Source organism: Neomonachus schauinslandi, chromosome 11, assembly GCF_002201575.2.
Source record: "Neomonachus schauinslandi chromosome 11, ASM220157v2, whole genome shotgun sequence".
Taxonomy (NCBI): domain Eukaryota; kingdom Metazoa; phylum Chordata; class Mammalia; order Carnivora; family Phocidae; genus Neomonachus; species Neomonachus schauinslandi.
Window position 1 is genome coordinate 11540106 of NC_058413.1, and position 20091 is coordinate 11560196.

The 20091-nt window shown below is 46.1% G+C and overlaps 1 protein-coding gene, 4 non-coding genes and 1 pseudogene across 5 annotated transcripts in view; 5 read left to right on the forward strand and 1 right to left on the reverse strand.

Annotated features, from left to right (window-relative positions):
* Positions 1-7372, forward strand: part of LOC110576158 (oxysterol binding protein) — a 34376-nt gene extending 27004 nt beyond the window's left edge. The window contains 5 exon segments of the mRNA XM_021685232.1: positions 1638-1741; positions 2929-3024; positions 3792-3973; positions 4709-4929; positions 5026-7372. Of these exon segments, the coding sequence (XP_021540907.1) occupies positions 1638-1741; positions 2929-3024; positions 3792-3973; positions 4709-4929; positions 5026-5168 (746 nt within the window). The 3' untranslated portion in view covers positions 5169-7372.
* A 2362-nt stretch (positions 7373-9734) lies between these two features.
* LOC110576157 lies at positions 9735-10056 on the forward strand (annotated as a pseudogene).
* A 1637-nt stretch (positions 10057-11693) lies between these two features.
* On the forward strand, positions 11694-11766 carry TRNAF-GAA. The gene has a single exon. It is a non-coding gene; the product is annotated as a tRNA-Phe (tRNA).
* Positions 11767-15181: 3415 nt separating this feature from the next.
* Positions 15182-15254, forward strand: TRNAK-UUU. The gene has a single exon. It is a non-coding gene; the product is annotated as a tRNA-Lys (tRNA).
* Positions 15255-18192: 2938 nt separating this feature from the next.
* On the forward strand, positions 18193-18265 carry TRNAF-GAA. Its single transcript has one exon. It is a non-coding gene; the product is annotated as a tRNA-Phe (tRNA).
* A 998-nt stretch (positions 18266-19263) lies between these two features.
* Positions 19264-19336, reverse strand: TRNAK-UUU. The gene has a single exon. It is a non-coding gene; the product is annotated as a tRNA-Lys (tRNA).
* Between the last annotated feature and the right edge of the window lie 755 nt (positions 19337-20091).

The window sequence follows — 20091 nt, forward strand, 5'->3', positions numbered from 1 at the left end:
ATATATATATATATATATATATATATATATATATATATATATATATAGTTCTTGTATATATGTATAAGTTCTTAATTATTTTGAATCTTTAGTCACTTCTGTTCACCTCACTTTTTGGTTTGGTATGCGAAATGAACTCATAGGGACAAGAGAAGTTTATTATGTCCTGAGTGCCGATTATGTTGCAAGCATCTTACTGTGCAGATAAACTATTTACTGCACAACAAGGTGTGCTTATCCCAAGTCTACAGCTAATAAAGCTGAGGCCTAGGGAAATTATAAAACATCTGCCGGATATAGTACTCTCATGCATTTTGTTGCTAACCACCCAGATTCATGCAGACCCCATAAGTCAAGGGGACAGGCTCCAACAAGACCGCCCTCACCGCAGGTGCCAGCCACAGGTTTGGGGGTTCCCAGGCCCTCTGTACTTCTGATCAACTGGCTTCAGTTTTGATAATTTGTTAGGATGACTCATAGAACCCAAGAAAGAACTATCCTCACTGTCAGAGTTATTATAAAGGGTATAGATCAGGACCGGCCAAATGGAGAGACACATAGGGCAAGGTCTGCAAGTGTCCTGAACATAGAGCTTCCATGCCTTCCCCCATGGAATCAGGGCACATGATCCTCCTTGCACATTGATGTGTTCACCAACCAGGAAGCCGCACCAAACTTCATTGTCCAGAGATTTTACTAGGGTTTCATTAGGTGGGCATGATTGAGCCATTGGCCACATGACTACACTCAATACCCAGGTCTCCTTCCCTCCCTGGAGGGAAGGGAATACCATTCCCAGGAGATTGGGAGGTCCGGCTGATAGCAAGTGATTCAAGGCCCCAAGTCTCTAATTACATGGTTGATCTTTCTGGCCTGGCCTCATCCTGAGCATAAGCTATCCAGGGGCCCACGATGTTACCTCATTGGCATAAACTGTCAGGGCCCCCATGAATAACACAGATACTACTATCACTTGGGAAAGTCCAAGGGTTTAGAGGTTCCCTCCCGGACACCATGGACAAAGATCAGACAGATTCTTTATTATACAGCCCAGGTTCACACCTCTAATGAGTGTTGGAGCCAGGATTCAGTCCATTTCTGCCTGATTCCAAAGCCCTTGCTCTATCCACTACTCCATTACTGTTAATGCCCTTAGAAAAGTGGTTTACTTAAGGTCACACAGCTAGTTACTAACAAGAGGGCCTGGCCCTCAGGCCTGACTACCAATATGTGCTCCTTTCTGCAGTTCAATTTTATTTTTTCATGTTGGGGCAGATTTGACCTGTTCCTGTAAATTTTGCAATGTGCATGGCAGGCACAGTTGGTGAAAAGATTGGAGCTTTTGCTTTCATTTTTATTTCTGCAATTGCAGAATATTGCTTCCTAGCTAAGCTCTATCAGTTGTCAGTGTTTGTCATCATTTAGTTATAGTTTATTCATAAATTTAAAAATGAAGTGAAAAAATTCAATCAGTGCTTCCAACATTTAAGAAGATTATAAATCCTTTTTGGTTTATTGTTTTCCTTTTAAAAGTAAGAAATATTGATAGAAGAAAATCAATCCATTGTTATTTGTAGCTAACATGGTGCTATTGTTCTAATATTTGACTTAATTTGTGTATCTATCTCTGTTCCCAGGTAGCATCCACTGTATTTTCCATGCAACTGGGCACCATTACACTTGGAAGAAGGTTACCACAACGGTGCACAACATTATCGTGGGCAAGTTGTGGATAGATCAGGTAAGCAAAGGTGCCCAAAGTTCGGAAGAATACATTCGTAGGTACGTCTGTGCAGTATCAAGGACATGTGAACTGGCCCCAGACTATTGTTATGGATTTACCTGTTTGTCCTAAGGAATTGCTCTCAGCCAGAAGCCCTACCCCGACCTCCCAAGTTTCTATACCACAAATTATTTTTTGTAAATGACCAGTTTATAACATTGATTCTGTGACTACTCTACCAGGGCTGTGTTGGCTACTATGAAAGTACAACAGAATAATAAACACGGCTGCTACTCTTCATCCTTTCATTATTCATCAGACATTTACTGCTAGGCAAAGTGCCAGGTCTTGGGGATACAAAGCCAGATAAGACATTGTCCTTCAAGAATTATCGTATCATTGCAGATAACATGACAAATATGTATAGATTGAAAAGTATTAACAAAATACGTTAGTGTTAAGAGCTGTACTAAGATAACATCTAATTGTCAGTCTGCTCTTAAGACAATGGTTGCAGTAAATTCAGAAAAGGAATACGTTTTTTTTTTAAAGATTATATTTATTTGTTTGTTTATTTTAGAGAGGCGGGGGCAAGCGAGGGGGGTGCAGAGGGAGAGGTGAGAGAGCGAGAATCTCAAGCAGATTCCACACTGAGCACAGAGCCCAGTGCAGGGCTTGATCTCATGACCCTGAGATCATGACCTGAGCCGAAACCAAGAGTTGGACAGTTAACTGACTGAGCCACCCAGGCACCCCAAGCTGAGTCTTAATGTGGTTTGGGATTTAGAAGATAGAAAGGAGGAAAAATGAATAAAGTGTAGAAAGGCCCACCATATGTAACCTTGGAATCCTGAGTAGAGTACTTTGATTTAAGCACAAAGCTGATGAAGGGTATGAGTGGGGGGTTGGTTTGGAAAGGTAAATTATTATGTGAATATTAACATATGTGCTGAAAGGCAAATCATGCCACCTAACATGTGACACGTGATTGACAGAAAGCCAGAAGGCCATTTGGTCTTGATCCTAACCTGGAATACCAAGGTTCCAAAGGGATTTCACAGCTTTTCGGAGTCGGCTGAGACCTTAAGCAAGGGAGTCTGAGAGTACATGATGGAAAAGTGAAGAATTATGAGGCATGGGGTCTGGCAGATATTCAAGTCCTCCGTTCTTAATAAAATCAATCCATGATGCTTTTTATTTTATAGTCTGGTGAAATTGATATTGTGAATCACAAGACGGGAGACAAGTGCAATCTTAAATTTGTTCCTTATAGCTACTTCTCTCGTGATGTAGCAAGAAAGGTAAGAGAAGTTGGAGTTTAAATGTTTTTCCTTAGTGTGTGTCCCTTGGAAATCCTACTCTTTGGGGGCTGGTGTAGATGATGGATGAAGAGATAGTCTAAACGTGTATATATATATATATATCTCCTAAATATGTATGTGGTGATTTGGGAAAAAAAAAAAAAGGAGAAAGTCAGTAGGAAGGGGGACTAGATTGCATTACCAAACTAAATCATTGTTTTTTCCGGTAAAGACATTAAGTAAGAAAGTGAAAGTCAAGAGCAAGGAGAGATTGAAAATGGGAACACAGAGGAAGGACCAGTAGGATTTCAGGAAGAAGGATGGGCGGTTTGACCACTGTGAGGTCTAAGCGCAAGTCCTGTGTCACCACCACAGCGGAATTGCGTCATGAGTTTGATGGAGAGTGAAGAAGATCTGGGGATTTAAATCTGTCTGTGGCTGTCTCTGAAGAAAGAAGGAAATACCAGAGAGAAGAGAATATCAGAGAGAGAAGAAAGTACCATAATTCTGAGTACCATTCAGATCATTTTCCTGCATATATCATTGCAACAATAATCCCTGTACAACAAAATGATGAAACCCCAACTCATGGCTCATTTACTTTAAGCAGCTCAAAAAAGTATACCAAAATAATTTGGGTGCTCCGTGGTGTTTGTTGTAGCAAAATTTAACCAGTATTGACTGTAGGACTTTTGTTTCCAGACTAGTCAGGTAAGCTAACCCACAGTGAATGCTGTACTCCAAAGCCCTACTCTCCATCCTTGTAGGTGACAGGGGAAGTGACAGATCCATCAGGAAAAGTTCACTTTGCCCTTCTGGGGACGTGGGATGAGAAAATGGATTGTTTCAAAGTACAGCCAGTCGTTGGGGAGAATGGAGGTGATGCTCGGCAGAGAGGCCATGAGGCAGAGGAAAGCAGGGTCCTGCTATGGAAAAGGAACCCTTTACCGTGAGTATCAGTATGCATGCTGTCCAGGTAGTACTTTGGCCTCATCCTTGGAGCAGTACTGATGGCATTTCTGCCTTCCTTCCCGCTTAATTATGTGAGGGATCAAGCCAGGGAACTCAGAACCTTTGGAGGGATTACCAGAAGGCTGTCATGGTATGATTTGAGTTGTAATGTGCCTTGTCAAGAAAATTGAAACTAATCAAGTCACATCTGCCAAAAAATATTCATAATTTAGAACAAAATGATTCAGAAGCAGCTAGAGGAGAAAGATGCCTACCACCTGTTAACAACTTAGCCCGAAACCCAGTGGCAATATAAAGGTCCCTGAGGTCATGTACTGGAATTCGGAAATAAGATGGAGTCCATTTGTCCCCTGTCATCTCATATGTTCAGTCTATAGTAAGAGCCGAGATTATCCCCAGAAAGAGGTTAAAAAGAAAGCAAAGGAAATAAGAATAAGGAATTTCCATTTAGTAGAATGTTTCATTCTTCCTAAGGAATTTCTTCCTAATCTCCGCTGAGCACAGCAGAAGCCCAGCAAACTCGCGGAGAGAGTGACACCAGGGGAGGGGATGGGGAGCAGTCCAGTCTGGGTCTCTGCATGAGGGGAACCTGCCCTGGTCCTAGAGTCTGTCTGTCTGTAGAACAGTTTTGGGGAGGCCATCTTTTGGCAGTGTGCTTTTAAACAAGGGGGCTCTGGCATCACCCTTTGTCTTTCTCATCCTTTACTTGTAGGAAGAATGCAGAAAACATGTACTACTTCTCCGAGCTTGCTCTGACGCTCAACGCCTGGGAAAGCGGCACCGCCCCCACAGACAGCCGATTGCGGCCTGACCAGAGACTGATGGAAAACGGGCGCTGGGATGAAGCCAATGCTGAGAAGCAGCGCCTGGAGGAAAAGCAAAGACTTTCCAGAAAGAAGAGAGAAGCAGAAGCTATGAAAGCCACAGAGGATGGTAACGAACCTGTCTTCCACTCTCTCGATGGGTGGAGAATCACTTGGTGTGTTTCTGGCTCTCATTCTGTTTTTCTTTACCCGCTTTCCCTTTTAGGCACTCCCTATGATCCCTATAAGGCGCTGTGGTTTGAGCGGAAGAAGGACCCTGTTACCAAGGAGCTAACCCATATTTATAGGGGAGGATACTGGGAGTGTAAAGAAAAACAGGACTGGACCTCATGCCCAGACATTTTCTGAAATGGCAGCAACAAAAAGCAGGAGGATCCAAAGGAGAAGAAGACAGAAGATGTGCGGGAAAGCGGGCGTTTGGGACTCTGACCGAGCGCTTTCCTCCAGTTTGTCTGTCTTAACCAATCATTTTGTCCAAATCAATCACCAGAAGCAGACACCAGTGGTGGTGATTGGCTGGTTGCCTTAGCTGATTGAAACTGAAATCGACTCACTAGATCCCTGTGTTTGGGAGGGAGAGGTTTAGTGGCCGGAACGTAGTGCTGCTCCCCTTCTGCAGAGTCCGGTGGTCTTGGCTCGTCCTTTTCCCTCTGCCCCCACTTTAAGATGATGTCGTTCACCCTCCCCTGTAGTATCCTGCTCAGCCAAGGTCTGTGTGAGGTGATGATTCAGGGGCATTTTGGTGCTGTTCAGAGTGAGAGCTGAATTTAGAAGCTCCTTGAACGAGGAGCACATCAGACTTAACCAATGGAGGCATCGTGAATGACCGCAGGGGAGCTTAGGCATGGCGTCATGAAATGGGGTCACACACGGGTTCAGTCTCATGGGGCGTCCATCCCGAGATAACTACAGCGTCGGAACAATTGCAAGGGGGCTTGTTCTGTAAGATTGGAATACTCAGACTGACATTTCTTGGAAATTTCTATCCTCACTTGTGTAAAATACCCTTCTGCTGTCCTCCATGTTTGACAGCAACCGGAGGCCACTCTGGTGGTTGGTAGGAGGGTTGTGTTATCCTCACAAGGGAGTTTTATGGACTTCTTCAGATGGGGGAACTTCTGAGAGCACAAGGCAGGATGGAAAAGACTGCTAGCCACTTTGCTTTCCCAGTTCCTCCTCACCCCCATTCTTCATTGCCCTTCTTGCTCCTCCCTCCCTCCTCCCCCTTTCTCTCTCTCTCTCTCTCTCAGCGCAATACCAGTTTGGGTCTGTGCCCCAGTGTGGAGCAAAGCATTACCTGTCCCATTCTGATATACTTCAGAATTTGAGAGAAGGAGTTAATTTGAAACAAAAGTTTTCACCATCTCTCAAGCCCCATGGACTGGAGCCACCTCTCAAATAATGTGTTAAATATCTGTATATTATATATATGTAGAGAAAAATCTAATTTTTTTGTTTGATTTTCCTTCTTCCCATTAAGAATCTTGTCTTTTGATATCCTTTGTCCCCCTGGTACTCTCTCTTGGATACTGATGTGGACTGGAGCCTCCTCTGTTTTCCATCTTTTAGGGGCAGACAGATTCAGAACCTGAGCAGGATCACCTCCGGCAGTTACCGAACAGGGACTCGGTCCCTCTGTATCATGGAGTGCCCACTGCTGTCTAAATTCTGCTCTCCTAATTACCTGAGTCTTGAAAATGAAATCCTAACTCTTTCCTGCCTTTTTTCCTTCTTTTGTTAGGAAGAGCGTGGGTAGAGAGTCAGGACAGTAGTTTCCAGTTTAATTCTGCCTCTGGCCCAATCCCAGCACACACAGCTGATTCCCAAAAGACACTTCTTCCTAGGACCTGGGGCTGAAAGTGCCATCATGTGGGGTGGGTAGAACTGCTCCTGTCGGGCCCTGGCTTCCTTCATTTTGTGTTCTGTATTTGTTTTAGTTGTCTTGTTCAGAAATCTGCCCCTGTGCAGCCCACCCTTGGTTGAGGATCACAAATTGAGGTGCCTTCCTTGTATGCTTTTTGTTAGTGTTTTTCGTTTCTGTTCCTTAACTGCTGAGCCTCAGCCAGTGTGGGTCCTGGGGGAAATATCATTCCAGAGGAAGCCATCCCTGCATGGAAATTGGATTTATACTGGGTAAATTAGTACTTCTGTTCCTTCCTCGCCATTCCTCCCTCCCTAGCTGTGATGCACTTGAGAGACAGGCAACCGCTGGGGAGTTTCCTCCTAACACCCCGATTCCCAACCTAAGCGCGGGACTGTGCTGGGGCTTCTTTCAAGGAGGCCCGCCAAGGCTGTGACCTAATCAGGGGGCTTTAGCCAGAGCAGGAATTCCTCAACCAAACTGAACGTCTCTGCTTTATCCCCCACCTTTCTTCCTCCACCATCTGCACTACATTTCCCAGCCTGATCCCCAGTCCGATTCCTGCTAATGGAGAAGCTTTGAGTCCTTCAGGTGAAATGAAGTCACATCAAAACAAAACTATATATATTTTCGTTTTTTTTGCCTTATTGTTTTTTTTCCAAGAAAACTACTAAATTAAATAATTTTTAAAAAGTCATATCGTTTGTCTGATTCACTTGACTCCTACTAGATAGGAAGTGGTGGTGAGAGGGGCTGGAGAACTGGCCAGGTGCTGCTTTGTTCTTGGGAATCAGCAGCTGATCCTTGTGAGGAATTGAAAGAAAAACGGGGCATGGGTTTCCAGGTGTTTCAACTGTTCGACAACATTCTCAAGGGCCTGTGGACAGCAGAGGAGTTTTAACAGCTCCTTCCGCTTTAATGGAATGTAATCATCAGTGTCTTCCCCCTTGGTAGAGGGAAATCGTTTCTAGTGTGTTTTTGATGTTGGGCCTGTTTCACCTCAAAAAATAAAAGTTTTCTTGAATTCAATTTCTCTTGCCCATTTAGGTTCTCAGATTCTTAGTTGTTGTAGGGATTCAAATTCTATACTTTGAAACATGAGCAACTGAGTATTGATTTGAACGCCTTGGAGAGAAGACCGTGAAGATGCTTGTTCAGGGTTTCACTATAAAGTTCCGGGGGGGTGGGGGGGGGTGGGCAAAGGAATCAAAGGGGCCCAGAGAGGCTGCACACAGGTCCTGCCCTGCTGCTGAGCGTCTGCCTTTGCGTCCAGCTTGCTGAGTTAGGAATTCTGAACATTGTCCAGCTTACACTTGAACAATTTTAAGAGGTAAATGTTAGAGTCGTCATGTGAAATACAAAGAAAGGCACTGGGGGGAGAAAACCCTAATTTAAATAAATTCACTAAGGTTACACAGCTGATCGGTTAGTCACGGTGTTGGAACTCAAAGCTGGGTTTGTTTGACCCCCGAGTCTGTGACCTCTACAACCTTGTGTTCTGGGAGAAGCTGGGTTGGAAGGCAGCTGACAGTGAAGTCATTTCCTCCTGGATTAGGTCACATCAGGCTGTAACGCACATTTCTGTTTCCAGAGGCTTAGTGATGTGGATAGCGTCACTGTGGAGGTCCTTGAAGGAAGGGGCATCCTTCAAGTTCAGCCTCCAGGCTCCTTGATTTCTCAGGGCTCTCATGTCCACAAAATTAGCTATGTTGCCAGAGATTGTTTTTCTAGCCTGGCTCTTAGGAAGGCCACCCATCTGTTCAAGTCATTTGCCTGATTCACATTGCTGGGCTTGATGGTTAAGTTTCAGGATCGTAAGGTTTTTTTTTTTTCTGGCAAGCTAAAAATCATTGCAGTAGACCCCTGCTATTTGCAAGAGCTACATCCGGCCATCTTGAACAGCACTGTGCCATAAAACTTCCTCCAAGAGGGGCAGTCAAATGTACCTGAAACATTTTAACAATCCCTTCTTTAGTCCTTTCATGGACTACTATGACCTGATGGGTCGTGATGTGGATTCCCAAGGGCCTACCACACTCATGATTCAAAATGATAACGCAGCAAAATTGTAACTTACAACCCTTGTCAGGGACCCCTGAAGTCCCCCAAAATTGGTAAACCTTTAAATTTCAGGGCCTACTCTACTTTCGGCAAGGTAAGTAAAAACCAACCCTAAAAGGAGATGTAGATATCTTTGGAAGTTATTCACTATAAAGTGTATACCTTGTGAAACTCTAAGATTATCGTCAAAATGTAGAGCTTGCTTCTAAAAGTTATAAAGCTTTTGCCCCGTGATCTGCCCTGCCTTGTGGGAAGCATTCCAAGCCTCTCGTGGCTTTTCCTTCCAAGCTCAGACAATAATGTGTAGTATTATTTTCCTCAGGCCTTCCTCCTTACAAGCTTTTCAGTTCACACGGATTCCTCAGGGGAAGGAGGCAGGGTGGCTTCAGGAGGCATCTTTAAAGGCAAGAACTAAAGAGCTCGAATCTTCTGTAAAAAGCCTGGCAGAGGTCACATTTTAGTTTAAAAAGGTGATTTTAAAAGTTAGTAAAGAACCAGTTGGCCCTGAGATATGGCTTTCTCTCTCTCTCTCTTTTCTTCCCTCTGTCTCTCTCTCCTTTCTCTCTTTCAACATTGACTCCAGTCTGTTATGTAACATACATTAGGGATACAAATGACAAGAAAGAGCTCTGATAAACAGGCAATTACAGTCTGGTTTGATAAATGGCGTGAAAGCACTGGAGGGGGCCACCAGCCTATGGGGAGCGGGGAGGGACAGGAAAGAGGCACGTCAGAGAAGGCTTCTAGAACTAGGAGAACGTATCTGAGTTGAGAGTTGCAGGCTTAATAGGGGTTAAGGAAGGGCAGAGTATAGAAAGCAGCATGGACAAAGATGAAGAGCAAATTCTAGGAAAGCATCCTGAGTTTGGATGGCTGCATGAATTGCTAGAATTCAGAGTCAAGGAGAGAGCACTGATACCGTGCTGGAGAGAGCAAGGACCCACGTTATGGAAGTCTCTATACTATATAAAGATAGAAGTCTTGGGTTTTGAAACGTGGTGGATGACGAGGACCAGCAGCAAACTACCAACACCATAGAAGAGCCCCTGGATCTCATCAGGCTCAGCCTGGATGAGCGAATTTAAGTGAAAATGAGAAATGACAGAGAGCTTCGAGGCAGATTGCATGCTTACCATCAGCATTTAAATATGATATTGGGAGATGTGGAAGAAACTGTGACTAGTATTGACTAGTATAGAAATTGATGAGGAAACATATGAAGAGATATATAAATCAGCAAAACGGAATATTCCGATACTTTTTGTCCGGGGAGATAGTGTTGTACTAGTTGCCCCTCCATTGAGACCTGACTAAAACAAAGAATTTATCGTGTAGGGAATATAGGAGATTTTGTATGATTGCCTCTTTAAATGTAGAAGACATTCAAAAGAGAAACCTGCGTAAATTTTGATGTTAAGAAATGACCACGGATGCTTCCACTCCTGAAATGAGTTGATTTGCAGGTAACTCAAAAATTCCCTTTTTTTTTTTTTTTAAGATTTTATTCATTCATTTGTCAGAGAGAGAGAGAGCACAAATGGGGGGGAGCGGTGGGCAGAGGGAGAAGCAGGCTCCCCCCTGAGCAAGGAGCCCGATGCAGGACTTAATCCCTGGATCCTGGGATCATGACGCCAACTCAATCCCTGGACCCTGGGATCATGACCGAAGCTGAAGGCAGACGCTTAACCGACTGAGCCACCCTGGCATTGCAGATAACTCAAAAATTCTTAAGCTAAAGGACATTTTAATTTTTTTCTAACCCTTTCAATAAATGTGATCACCAAGATGAAGAACTCTTTTTTTCAGGAATTGATTTGTTCTGTTGTTTTCTCAGACAATTTCTGATTTATTTCCTTTAAATTAAATTTGATGTTTCCTTTTTTGATTAAAAAAAAAAAGATAGAAGTCTTGGTTTTTGCTCTCAACTAGGGAGCCCATGAAGGATTTTTAAGTAGGGTGATGGGTTCCAGTGTGGATATACAGGTAGGAAGATCAATGAAGAGGTTGGGGAAGATTTAAGAATGAAGAGAAGTGGAGGGATTCCAGAAATACTGAACTCGAATGAACAGCACTTGGGTCTGATTACAGGTGGAGAGCAGAAGGATGGTGGGAGGAAATTGTGTTTTTCTGCCTTGGAAACTTAGATGGAAGGTGGTAGTAAGTTTAGAGGGAAAGATAGGTTCATTTTTGGACATTCTGAGCTGGCCATTCCCATGAAGAGGTTGAGTAAGCAATTTAAAGCATGGGTCTCTTGGTAATAGCTACATTTTTGTGAGACTCAGGAATGGGATGCTGAGAGTGGCTGCACATTAAATCCACCCAGTCAATTTACAAAATACACAATCCTGAGCCCCATCTGCAGAGATTCTGATTAAATTGGGGCTAGGGCTAGTTCAATTGTATACATGTGAATGCAGGAGATGCAAAATAATGAAATAGGAGGAGGAGGTCCTATTTAGGGGGTATTATTAAAGCAGAGCTTGCTTCTCAGAGTTTGGGAGAGATCTCAGCCGATTCCACTTCTTGACAGTGTCTATTTGAAAGTTTCAAAACGCCAAGGTGGGGTTACGAAAATTGAGGTATATTTCAAAGACTGAGGTTTAGCAGAACAGTGCTTTTAACATACAGATACAGCGACTCCATGCACAGCACACCTCCTCTGGAGGTAAGATTGCAAAGTCTTTTGACTTTGACACTTGAAGCCTTTTACAAATGGCCTTCCTGTTCAGTTCCATACATTTCCATACATTCCATACATACATTTCTTGAATCCAAACAACTGAGAAAAGTAAAATTATTTGTCATTTCTGGTTTATAGACAGGGGCTTGGCTTTATCGCCCCTGTAATACTTGCTAAATGCTTACCTCCAGCTGAACTCATTCCGACCTCTTGTTACAACCAAACAAATACTATTTCATTACGGAAATACAGAAAGCACTTTTCACAAGCTGCCGAAATAGCTCAGTTGGGAGAGCGTTAGACTGAAGATCTAAAGGTCCCTGGTTCAATCCCGGGTTTCGGCAGTGGTTTTAGATGTCGCCACCGGCGCTATCCCCTCTCGCTCAGGGGCACCAGGCTCCTCAGGACGGAATCCTTCTAGCTTGCCACCCTCCGGGGCATTCTGACCCACACGTGCTCAGGGTGGCCGCGGAAGCACCGATCTCCCCTCTTTTACCTCTCCGGGAGGGAGAAAATTGAAAACAGAAGAAGGGATTTATGTCGTTGCTTTTAAACTGCTCAGTATAAAGGCAGACTCCCTTCTCTGACCTTGGCTCTGGCTGAGACCACGCTCTCCCTACGCACGGCGCGCCGCTCACTTGCTTCGGAATCACTCCAGCCCTGTCTCTTCTTTCCAGTTCCCCGAGACGTTCCAGGAGCTGGGACCTTTCTGCGCGGGTCCGAGGCACCAGCGCACCCGGGCTCCGCCGGGGATTTGGCGGCCACGCAGCCGCCACGTGCGGAGCGCAGGTCCCGGGCGCGCAGGGGCTCGGTGGGGATGGCGGGCAGCCCCGGCCCCCCTCGGCCAGAGAATCCCTCTATTTCGGTTTGGTCCAGCTGGCTTAACAATAACAAGGACCTAGAACACCTTTTGGTGGTGGTGATGGTGGTGATGGTGGTGGTGGTGAGTATGGGAAAGCCCTTTCTGGTTCATGTCTACACCAGGGTTACCAAATCAAATACAGGACGCCCAATTAAATTTGAATTTCAAAGAAACAACGAATATTTTTTTTTAGTATAAGTATGTCCCAATATTGCGTGGACCATACAAAGTACACACTCGTTGTTTCTCAGAAATTTAAATTTAACTGAATTGGTATTTGCCAAATCGCAAACCACTATTGTACATCATATATACCTACATAGGCTCTGAATTCATTGCACCCCCTGCCCCACCGGGCCCCAGCAAATATACTGAGAAACTACAGTCAGGACGATCCGGGTTTCAGAACAGACTGGTAGTTTCTTACTCTCAACATCTCGCCACGTACAAATGCGTTTGCGTCCATCACCACCGAAGCTGGCGGTGGCAGAGATCCCCAGGAAACACGCCTCAGGGAATCAGCCATCCTACCTGGCCCGGGCTTCCAGACCCTGGGCCTGGTCTGGGATTGGGGGGGGGTGGGGAGGGAAACTTGGAGGCTCTGGGCTGGATCCTAACAGTAGTAGTAGTAATAATAATAAGTATTGTTATTATATAATATATATTATGCTATATATAACATATATAGTGAGTATTTATTATAATAGTAATAAGTATAATACTTATATATTACATATATATAATATGTATATATGTAATATATTATATAATATATATTATATATAATATAATAATATGTAATAATACTTATATTTATCATTGCTTGTTAAGATGATGAATAATAATACTTATACTTATTGATGATATTATACTTGTTAAGATGATGAATAATAATAATACTTATTATTAAACTTACTATTACTTATTAAGATGATGAGTCACTCCATCAAGGCAGTGCAATGGAACAACACACACTTAGCGATGCTTTCTTTTTGTCTGGACACCAGGCTGGGACATGGGGAGAGAGAATGGAGATTCAGTCCTCACATTCTAAAAATCCTAGGTGTGGTGAAAGGCAAAATGGAGAAGTATTGCTTTGGGACCTATTTATTATATGTCCTCCCCTTTCTGTTCATCTGTGCCAATACACTAGCTGATGAGGGGTTTCGTCCCCCCGAATCTTTGGGTTCTTGGGTAGAAGGGCGCATTTTGATGAGGGACTCTTGAAATCTAATGATGGTCAAAAGGAAGGAAAACAAAATGATGTCCTAATAAATTGAGCAGTTCAAAGTTTGCATGATGTATGTCAGCATGTGTGACAGGGAATTTTATAGGTCACCTTGGCTAGACTGTCGTGTGGTGGCCGGTTGTTTAGTCAAACACCAGTCTAGGTGCTGCTGTGAAGGTGTTCAGATGTGATGAACATGTAGATCAGTAGACTTTGAGTAAAGCAGATTATCCTCTGTAATGTGGCTGGGCCTCATCCAATCATCTGAAGGTTTAAGAGCAAAGACTGGGGTTTCCTGATGAAGAAGGAACTCTGTTCAAGATGGTAAATAGAAAACCTGCCTAGGTCTCCAGCTTGCTGCCTCGCTGAAGTTGGACTCAAGACTGCAACACCAACACTTACCTGAATTTCCAGTCTGTTGGCCTACCCAATAGACTTTAAACTTGCCAACCCCCACAATTGTGCACCAATTTCTTAAAATCTCTCTCTCTCAATGTTGGGACTTCCCAGTTTCCAGCCTGAAGAGAAAAGGGAGAATCCCCACGGGAAGTACTTGGGATCCAAGCAAGAAGTGCGAAGATAGGGTGTTTCTGCCTGAATCACCACCATTGTTGCCCACATGGCATACACCTCCTCAGTTTTAATGTCTTTTTTCTCTGCCAGGTTCTATTCTGCCTGCCTTCTGGTTGTCCGTCTGCGTTACCAAAGCACTCGTATTTTCCTCTATTAAAGCATTGATTAGGAGGTTCTCAAAGATTTACTGCCTGCATGCTTGCCTTCTGGACCTGTAGTAGATCCACAGTGCAGGGGAGGTGAAGACCAGGGATGGTGCTGGTCACCAGGAGGTACCTCTCAGGGAGGATGGAGGTTAAACTGAGTTCTCAAAGGTGCTTGGACGGGCGAGGGGGAAGGAGTGAAAGGGAGGTGGTACGCCTGTTCGAGGGAAGAGCATGTGTAAAGGCCCAGAGGACCGAAAGGCAGCAAGGGATCTGTAATAGGCAAATAGTGGCGTGTGCCGCCGAGACTTGGGGAGAGGCTACTTCGCCCGCGCAGGGCGGCGGGAGCGCGCGTGCGCTGAGGCCCGGCTAGTAGGGGCGGAACGGGGGGGCGGAGCGGTGGGTGGGGGCGGGGGCGTGCTCTCCAGGCCCAGGCTCAGGTCTGAGGCGGCTGCTAGCGCTTCCGGCCGGAGCCCAAGTCGTCTCGTTTAGTTAATGCGCTTCGCGCTTCTTTTGAGGTGGACGCTTGAGATGGGGACCAGAACTGCGAAGTGGTGCTTCTCGGAAGAAGGGGGCACCTGGTACCTTTAACATTGAACTGTGATCTCCGACCCCGTGCTCTTCGCTTTTAGGGCGAAGATAGGCGGGGGGGGGGGGGGGGGGGGGTAGGGGGGACAATGAATAAATGGCTTCTCCGCCTGTTTCAGGCTTTTGCAGAACTCGATTCATGTCTGCCAAGGAGTTTCTAAATAAAAAGGGGTGCGTTTTATTTAAGAAATCTGCATGTAGCAATCAAAGAATGACCTGACACCTTCCCCGCGGGGCCGGTGGGTCGGAATTGGGCTGAATCACACAGTCAGAGGAGTCTGGAAGTTCCTGCAGCGCGGCGCTGTTAGCGCAGAGCCCAAACAATAACAGGGCCTTCAGCCACCAGAGGGAGAAACTTGCCGTGAGCCCGGATAGCTCAGTCGGTAGAGCATCAGACTTTTAATCTGAGGGTCCAGGGTTCAAGTCCCTGTTCGGGCGGCGCTCCCCCTTTTTCCTAATAATTTAAAAATAAGAACAAACTTTCGTAATCCGGGTTGCCTTCAGAGAAGGGAGTAAAATCCTGGAGACTGTAGGCTACGAGTCTAGACCCTTCCCTGAAAAGCCGGGCCTCCAGCGCTGACACCGCGAACCTTTGTGCAAAAGCCCATGGAAAACTTGCCGTGCACTGCTCCAGGGAATTAAATAGGCTGTTTTATTCTGCAACCACCCGCCAGGCCCCCAACTACTGACTGCTGTATTCACAGGAAGAGGGAATAGATGCCTTCCAGGACGTCCCTGGGACTCCCCCGGGGAACCTACCCCCAACGTTGTCCTGGGGCCCTCTTCACGGACACTCTCTCTGGGGTTCCCTCCCGCTAGGTGCCTGTGAATATGGCATGGATCCTGCACCTACACGCCACCTTCCTATCCTTCTAGAGAATATTTATGCACTCTGCAAAGGGAGAGACAACCATCTAGAAACCCATGCACCATATAGAGCAGTCCCCTCTCTAAATGAAGTCTTCTCTGTACCCTGCCCCCCCGCAAAGTGTGACCCCGAACACAGGGAGGTGTTGAGGTGGAGATGGCAACTTCTGCTATGGGAGGAAGAGGGTGTGTATTGGAAAGACTTCAAGGGGCTGGAATGGGACAAGTCCTGGTGTTGGAAAAACAAAAAAAGTCAGCTGGCCCGGGCCTCAAACTAACAAGGGAAGGAGTTAGCTTCTGAAAGGTATTGAGGAAGTTGGGCTGTGGACACAGAGAAGCTTAGGCATAGGTTCACTAAGACTAAAGCTAATTTCCTTGGGAGGTAGAGGGAAGGTGCATCCTTGCTTCGATAAAGATTGAGCCTACCTTGCTTCTGCCAGGCAACAAAGAACGGTCTGTCTTGATCTCCTTAGCAGGATGGAGGTGTAGGTTGATTGAATCAGCTGCCCTCTTCTCTGATGGATGGTGGTACCCAGGGAGTCTTGATTAGTGGGGCAGAGCCAGGCTGGAGGGAGCACTCAAGAGGGAGGCTGGGCCTTCACCCTCCACACTGGAGTGCCTTACCCAGAGCCTACACAGGCCTATACAGACCCACAATTACCTCCCAGTCTCCAAAGTGCAGCTTCCTCGTCAGGAGAAAGAGAAGCAGAGCAATAGCATCCAACTTATGAACTTGTAATTAAATGAGGTAAGAAGGCATGCACAGTGCTTAGTAGAGTTTTGCCCCAAGGTAAACATTTAATACACTGTAGCTACTATCATTATTATTCAATATTCAATATTGTTATTATTTTCAATCTAGGGAGGAAACAAAAGATACCTATCGAAACAGGTAAGGAACCATTCCAAAGAAACATACTCCCAATATGCCCAAGATCATAATCCAATCCATATTCATGTGATTTGTGTTGGTTGGTATGTGCTGAAGGGACAGCAATGGTCACTGATCCAAGTAAGAGCAGAGTGCACTGGTTGGGCCAGTCAGGCTTCTTTCTTGAAGAAAGTGAATCAAGGGGCTCAGATGGCATCTCAGGGAGAGAAACAAGGTGAGGAGCTATGGCAATTTTTCTTGTCTCTGAGGGAGTCCTTTGGAACGTGATCAAGTGCACTTTTGGCAACCTTGAAAAGTCAAGTGTCTTTGCTCCACTCATTTCCTGACTGAACAAGAACAGAGCGAGCTGGGACAAGGAGAGGATGGGGTGGAGAGCACTGAGGTCTCCTAGTTCCTTCCTCCCTTCTCACCTCAAGGTCACTCCCTCTGTCTTTCACCAAAGGGGGAAAAGTGAGAAAAAAAACAAGCAAACCCTGGGATGCCTGGGTGGCTTGGTCGGTTAAGCGACTGCCTTCCACTTGGGTCATGGTCCCAGGGTCCTGGGATCAAGTCCTGCATTGGGCTACTTGCTCAGCGGGGAGTCTGCTTCTCCCTCTGCCTGCCGCTCTCCCTGCTTGTGTGTGTACGTGCTCTCTCTCTGACAAATAAATAAAAATCTAAAAAAAAACCCCCACAAAAACCCTATGTCTGTCTTGACCAAGACCTTTTGGGCTTTGGAGCCAGACAGCTCTTGTTCAGTTCTGTTCTGGATGATTTGAAGTGAATCAGTTATTTCATTTAGAAATTATCATATTATCAACCTCATGGCAGGGGTAAGGTGGATGGGGATTGAATGAGACCATGTAGGTCATGTGCTGGGCACACAGTAGGCACTTAATAAGTGGCCGTCTTTACTCTTATTAGGGAGGGCCCTGGGGAGAGGTAGAGAAAGCATTAGCGAGTAAGGAAAGGGTTAAGGTATAGGCAGGGAGAGGTAGGGGGCCCCTGACTAGGCTCTGAAACTATTGCTGGCAGGCCTAAGTGCAAAGCCAGAGTGAACCAAGAGATAAGGGAATGGACCAGACCACCTGGCCCCGGATGTTAGGGAGTACTTTTCTTTGGCGGCTACAGTGTAGTCACAGAAAATGACCAAACCTCAAAGAATTATGTCATTAAGGGGGTTATCAATAGTCCTTTTTTCTCAAACCAAGATAGCATAAGAACCTCAAGGCCCCAAGCTTCCCAGTCAGTTCTCAGTAAAAGACTGCCACCAAAAGCCCTCAGTGGCAACGCGTTCGGGACCCCCTCACTCAAGAGAGCTTTTTTTTCCTTTCTGCTCTCACCTTCACTTAACAAACTTTCACTTCACTTCACCCTTTTGTGTCCCCGAGATTCATTCTTTGACTCTGCGAGACAAGAACCCTGTAACATTAGGATAAGAACGCTAACTTTTCCTCACATAACAGGAATTAGTTCTCATTCACTGCTCTCAAAACCTCAGAGCTATAACTAGCACAATTTAGAAGGCGAAATTAGCAACTGAAAAGGCGAAGATAAGAGGGTTTTTTTGGTTTTTTTTTTTTTTCCGCTTTCTTTTTTAAAATTCCTCTTAACAGGGTCGCAGAGTTGCTCGTCTTCGCCGAAATAGCTCAGTTGGGAGAGCGTTAGACTGAAGATCTAAAGGTCCCTGGTTCGATCCCGGGTTTCGGCAGGGTTTTTGCTGACACAGCCCAGGACAGAACAAGGGTTCTGCTCACTTGAGTAGTCTCTCCCGTGCCCCCGGGAGCGCCTGCACAGGGGCCCTGCGGCTCTCTTAGCGCGCATGCCCACCCCCCGCGCCTGCGCAGAGGCTTGGTGGATGGATGGGTGGGTGTCTCTTAGCGCGTGTATCCTCTCCTGCGCGTGCGCAGCGGCAGTGCGGGTCTCTCAGCGCCTGTGCCCTCCTCCGCGCGTGCGCACCGGCCATTCGGATCTCAGCGCGCTCGCCGGGGAGGCGAAGGTGCTTTCATTCAGCACTTGGAGGGTAGTGCGGGGTTGGGCCTCGTCACGAAGTCCCGAAGGGTGGAGAGCCCCTCACCCGGTCTAAGACCGCACACTAAGCTCCTTAGTGTTTGTTCCCAGTGCCGTCAGCTCGCAGGGCTGGCAAGTTTTTCTCGTAGGTGACAGACGTGCCGACAGCCTTAAAAACGTTTGTCTATACAGCCAGACCCGAAAGCCAGGGCCCCGTCGGCGGGTCAGAAATCTGGTGAAGGATGGTTCCCAGCCGGAGATGTGACTCATAAGCACGTGTCTCTGAAAGAGTGCTTGGAACCTGTTTTCTCACCGCTCCTTTAATAAACGGGGCGTGAACGATTGCTTAGGGCAAAACAATGCGCAGTTACCGCCGAGAGCATTACTGTCAGGACTGACGACGGGGGTGCGGTTTTCTTGGTTATGGGTCTACTGATGTTCCGGATATAAAAGTAAGTTTCAAGGAAAAAACACCCTAGGGCAAAGTAATATTCCAAGAGAAAGGTCTGAGCTTGGAAGACTCCTTATTAGGCACTTTGCGCATGCACAAAGTCCACTGTGGGTAGGGTCAGGCCTGGGTGGTAATCTGTCCCCACCCAGCGCGGAACCCAGGTGTGCTTTGCCTAACCCCCAACCTGCTCATTATGAGTGGTGTGAACACAGTCTCAAATTTGTTTTTGGAGTTTTTAAAATAACCTCCGCCCGAACAGGGACTTGAACCCTGGACCCTCAGATTAAAAGTCTGATGCTCTACCGACTGAGCTATTCGGGCTCACGAAAGAATACCTTTCCTTGTCCTATCCGCAGTGAAATAGGCCACGTGGCCGCATTCTTTTCCTATTGAATTAACATCCTGAGTCCTTTTACTGAATGCCTGGGAGGTGAAACTGCAAAATCAAGATCCAGTGGGTGTTTGGCAGAATGGAATCCTTCTTCTCCCATCAGAGATAGACAATAAAATATCTGCCTGCCTCACCTGCCTCGCATCCAGGCAGCAACACCCCCCTCCCCCCCCCCCCCGCAAGTGCTAGCATCCTAAAGGGAACATACCCAGAAGAATTCTCCAGAGTTAGGACCTCTGGGCGTGCTTCTGGGTGAGCAGCGGCATTTTTAATTCCAATGCTCGTCTTTGAAGAGCCCCGGAGCGTCTTGTGGGTGGCAAATTATGAATAATTGATTAGGTTTCCAATAATCTATTCAACAGGCGTTCATCGAGGGCCTGCCGCTCTCCAGCCTTTGAGCAAACTTAGGCTGCAAAGACCCAGTCCTGGTCCTCAGTGCGGCGACAAGACACGCTACCAGAATCAATCGCCTTGACGGTGGGAAACTGGCTTTTGCAGCGTTACCCCGCCAACACCAGAAGTAAGAGGCAGTAAAGTCTTCCAGGGGGGTGGTGAAGCCTGAACTGAGCTGTGAAGGGTGACGGGGCCCCTGTAGACTTGGAAAGAATTCTGCCTGCCATAGTGTACCTTCAACACCTGTATAATGGGTCTATCTTTCCTCCTAGAATGTTTCTGCTGTGAGGCA